The sequence below is a fragment of the Tachypleus tridentatus genome, chromosome 7, assembly GCF_004210375.1.
Source record: "Tachypleus tridentatus isolate NWPU-2018 chromosome 7, ASM421037v1, whole genome shotgun sequence".
Taxonomy (NCBI): domain Eukaryota; kingdom Metazoa; phylum Arthropoda; class Merostomata; order Xiphosura; family Limulidae; genus Tachypleus; species Tachypleus tridentatus.
The window spans coordinates 83614586-83619521 of record NC_134831.1 but is presented as its reverse complement, the minus strand read 5'-3'; the positions used below and the strand labels follow the sequence as shown (position 1 = coordinate 83619521).

Genomic DNA, 4936 nt, shown 5'->3' with positions numbered 1-4936 from the left:
GTCGTTTTCCAAGCCACCATCCAACTAAGTACTTCGAAGACTTTCGAATTGTCGTCCTCTACACTTGTTTCTCCTCAACAGGCAGTTGTCGTCTATTCTAAAAATTTCATCATGGATGCTTTGCCTAAACAATCTATAAAAGTAAATCAAGCATATTTAAATTAACCTATTTCTCCTGTTTTATTCACATAAGATTTTGCTTTATTGCACTATGAATTACTGAGAATTTGTTGGTATATAAAATGTATTGTAAAATAAAAATTTATGTAAATTCTTGGGTAAATAGCACTACTTTCCAAGACGAAAGATTTATGTGAAACATCTTGTGTATAAAATGAACATTCAGGTAGATATATAACTCTGGAAACAAGTCAACATAATATTTATCGTCAACTTTTAGATCCATGTCACTGAATATTAAAACATACGTTATTCCTTCGTACATAAATTAAGTTAAGAACATAAATATGTATACCGAATATATTACATGCACTACCACCTGTTCACTACAGATGTTTAAAACTTCACAACAAACAGCTACGTAATACAGCTTACTGTATGTGAAAAGAAGTCACAAAATAGTATAGCACGGGATCAAGGTAAGACATCCTTGTCATATATACTTAAAAAACAAATGTTAAGGTAAACAAAGGTAACAATTAATTGATCTGTATCTTACACTAGTAATGACATGTGCACTTACACGGTTGCAACTGCTACCTGTGATAAGGCTCTATATAAAAACATCTTAGTAGAAACTAATGGCAGGTTTAAATTGGTAACCCTCCATGTTGTTGAGAGTGTGTTACACGGTTGGCCTTTCTCATATAATATATTAGTTGTATTATATTCCTAACTAGTAAAATCATGGTTTTATTTATATTTCATGTGTGGAGTCATGAATGTCAATATAATGAGTGGTCAAATATGAAATATTCTTTGGGCAGAACATTTAGTCTAGAGGTATCTCAGAATATTTTTTTGTTTTTTGCATGTTGGAAGATATTTATAAAAAGCAGGAATAATCTCCAAATCGTCACCCATCAAGACATCTGTGATTGTAGTAATTTCTACTAATTTTCCACGTGGATCATGGCTTTGTTTACAAAAGTTTACATGAAAATGTCACCATATGGCACAGCAGCGTGTTTGCGAATTTACAATGGTAAAAACGAGTTTCGATATCGATAGTAAGCAGAGTGAAGGTATCGTAACGTGTGGCTTTGTACTTAATTACAAACTAATAAAATATAGAAATTGTGTTGTTTTTTACCGATCAACTGTTCTCCAGTCATTTTCTTTTCAAGTTTCTTTGTTTCCGTTATGAGATTTGTAAAGTCTTCTTCATCCCTGTACTTTTAAAGGAAATTATCTTGTATTTTTATTGTTACGGAGTAAGCCAAGACCACTTAGTATCACTGAATTATCACAACTTATTAATAAAGAAAATTTAACCTATCAAAAAAGTGTTGTTTTATTTTGTTGATTTCATCATTAAATTATTGGGTGAGTAAAGTTTTGTCGCTGTGTTTATTTGGTTTATTAACATGTTTTGTTTTGTTTAATGTGCTGAGTCCAAGGGAATGTATAATCCAGTATGGGAGATTTTTCTGTGTATTTCTGTTGTGAAATGTGAATTGGTTCTCGTGATCTTGAGGTTAAGAAATCCTATTTGGTAAGTGTTTCGTGTTCACAGGTGATCTTAATGTTGGGGGGTGTATTGAGTTAACGTGGTTTTAAAAAAAACTAAATGTGTGTTCTGTAGATGTGAATCCAGCAATTGTATCCTCAACATAACTGCACCAGTGTAGTAGTGGGTGCAAGGCTTAATGGGCCCCTTGAGATTGAATATTGGCTGGACCTGTTGTTACGTGATTCACCATTCTCATACAATCGGGTTAATGAGGTTTGGGGATGCCGTACAGTTGTGGTGTGCGTGAGTTGTTCTTTCGTAGGTAGGTTCGGTTATTGAACATAAAGTCAGTTTATACAGTAGCGAAGTCTATAAATGTTGATTTTTTTTTTGCTGCAAAGATGTGTTAGTGGGTTGGGATCGTGTATATATAAAGTTCTGTAGCCAGCTTGCAGGCTTCAGTTGTTAGGACTTTTGTGAAGATGGAGGTTACATCATAACTGGCCATTAAGAGTTTATAATTTAGTTGATTAATAATAGATTTAATGTCAAAAGAGTCTTTGGAAAAGGAGTCCGCTGATGATACACATTTAGAAAATGCTCATGCTATTTATTTACCAAGGTTGCAGTTAAATGGTTCAAAGGTCTACATTATGGATCGTAGTGAAAAATCGGATTTATGGCGTGTGAGGGTGTCGTATAGTTGTGGTGTGCGTGAGTTGGTCTTTAGTAGGTAAGAATAAAGGTTCCCTTAGATTGTGTTGGGTTTTTTCATTTGTAGTAGTACTTTGTTTAATTGTTTTTCACGTGTTTTTGTTGGATCTCTGTTTATTACATTAAATTTGTTTGTATCTGACAAAATGTTCATTTTTTTAAAGTATTCATTTGTTTTCATTATAAGTATAGCACTTCCTTTATTTCCTTTTTAATTTTGATGTTGTTGTTTTTGAAGTTTGTTTATAGGTTTAATATCTTTTCGTGTTAGGTTGTTTTTCAGTTTTCTTTTCTCTAAAAGTATGTTGGTGGTTTTAGTGTGAAAATTATTTGAAAAGTTGTTTCAGGTATTGTTTATTTGTTTGTTTTGGAATTAAGCACAAAGCTACATGAGGGCTATCTGCGCTAGCTGTCTCTAATTTAGCAGTGTAAGACTAGAGGGAAGGCAGCTAGTCATCATCTCCTACCGCCAACTGTTGGGCTGCTCTTTTACTAACGAATAGTGGTATTGATCGTAATATTTAACGTCACCGCGGTTGAAAGGGCGAACATTTTTGATGCGACTGAGATTCGAACCAGCGATCCTCAGATTACGAGTCGAACGCCTTAACCCACTTGGCTATGCCGGGCCTCCTGCTACTGTTTTGAGGAATTTCTGGGATATAGATGTTTTCAGTTCTACATAAAAAAAAAAAAGTGTTGTTGGTGGAATTGATGTCGAAATTGTCTTCTTTTCTTATGGTTATTTTTCGTTGTTTTGTTATTGTTTTCAGTTTGTGCATAGTGTATCACCTGTCTTCTAGTGAAATCTTCCACGCAGGCTTTCATTTCAATGAATGGATTATTTTTAGATGTTACTGCGAAGCTCAGTCCTTCATTGTATCTCTTCACTGATGTTGCGTTGAACGAGTCCATAAATGTATGTTTGAATTCAGCAGGTCGGATTCATTTAGATTCATTTTTTGTTTCTGCAAGTGATTTTGCTCGTATTATTTCCAGTTTAACATGGTTTCTGGAATTTGTTAAAATTCTTGGATAGTTTTATCTTTACAAAATGAGATATTAGTTTTCCTTTCTGTATTGTTGGATGAAATAAATATCATTTCTTCTGTGGATAATTTATTGGATTAAGTTTCATAGTTTTGTTAAAATCGCACGAGCTTGAAAAATTAACTGAATAAAATCCAAGAGCAATTAATAAAAATATTTGTTTCATTAGTTTTCGTTTTATTTACTCTCGAAACAATACGATTTCGTGGATCTTGCGCAAGTACATCTAATTATAACAAGTATATGTTTTAGAATCAAGTAAAATTTCGTTTGTGGTTTACCAGTGAGACAGCGGTATGCTTAAAGACTTACAAAACCAAAATTTGGGGGGTTGATAGACCGCAGTGAATATTTAAAATAGCTTAAGAAAGTTTTTCTCTTTTCTTTCCATTGTTTCATCTTACTTTTCAGTTTATTTTATTTGATTTATGGCGTTAATAATAAAATGTTATCAATATCTTAAATTGACACTGAATATATATTGGAGCTATATGTTAAAGTTGTAATATCTTTTTAAAATTTCACCTGATAACCAATACGTTTATACAGACAGCCTCATAACACATATTTAAGGTTTCGTCACTGCTCTTCCTACATGCGAATTTTATTCTCTTTATTCCAAACAGGTGGAAACAGGATATATTTATTAGAAGACTTCTCTGACTGTCCACTATTGTTCCATGGCTTTTCAAACATCAATGATCATTCGTTTTCTATATCCAAACTGAAGATTGAACCGATAACGGTTGATGATGAACCAGCTGTGAGAAGTTTCTTACAACTGAATTTAGCAGAGATAGTAAAAACATTATCTGTAATACATTTTCATCAAATATACAAAAATATGAAACTTTGGATTATAATACTGATAGCTGTCATTCTGTTCAACATGTTTATTTCTAGCATTACCTATTCTCTGCTGTTTGGAATTTCGTTTGGGTTAACAGTATTTTTAAAATCATCACATTCAATTACACAAATGGTTCACACATATGGCTATAACACTCTAACTCCAGAAGTAATGACCCCGGTTACCTGGGCCTTCCAAAATAATCACACATATCTAGTAGGAAAGATTGAAGATGAGGTGGTAGCAACAGTTATTATCCAAAGAGACAAAAACATTCCGTATTTGACCAGACTGTATGTAAAGAAAAATCTACGTGGTTTAGGAATAGGGAATTTAATGCTTAAAAGATGTGTTCAACTTGTTAAAGAAGAAGGCTACGGAAAACTGCGTCTTCTTGTAGACAGTTTAAACACAGGTGCAACTAAATTTTATTTACGTAACGGTTTCAAAATTCTGAGACAAAACACCGATGCAGAAACATATTTATTTAAGTTGTGGTGTAATGAAATGGAAATAAGTGTTTAGAAACCAAATATTACAATGTTTATATATAGAAGTTTATTTAATTCATAACAACTTTTCATATTATTTTGTTACTAGTTATTCGTGATGGGAGTTCAGAATTAATGATTTATTTTCAACAGTATTATTGTGTTGTGTTGTAAATGATGTGCAATAGAAACTAATTT

The 4936-nt window shown here is 32.7% G+C and overlaps 1 protein-coding gene across 2 annotated transcripts; it reads left to right on the top strand.

Moving 5' to 3' along the window:
• The first annotated feature begins 2062 nt into the window (after positions 1-2062).
• Positions 2063-4729, top strand: LOC143258047 (uncharacterized). 2 transcript variants are annotated; one of them, XM_076517072.1, is made up of 3 exons: positions 2063-2366; positions 3121-3266; positions 4024-4729. In XM_076517072.1, the coding sequence occupies exons 1-2, from the start codon at positions 2179-2181 to the stop codon at positions 3239-3241; spliced, it is 309 nt and encodes a 102-aa protein (XP_076373187.1). In that variant the 5' UTR covers positions 2063-2178; the 3' UTR covers positions 3242-3266; positions 4024-4729. The 2 variants fall into 2 exon arrangements, 1 of the variants encoding a protein (XP_076373187.1); XR_013032113.1 differs by lacking the exon at positions 3121-3266.
• The last annotated feature ends 207 nt before the right edge of the window (positions 4730-4936 follow it).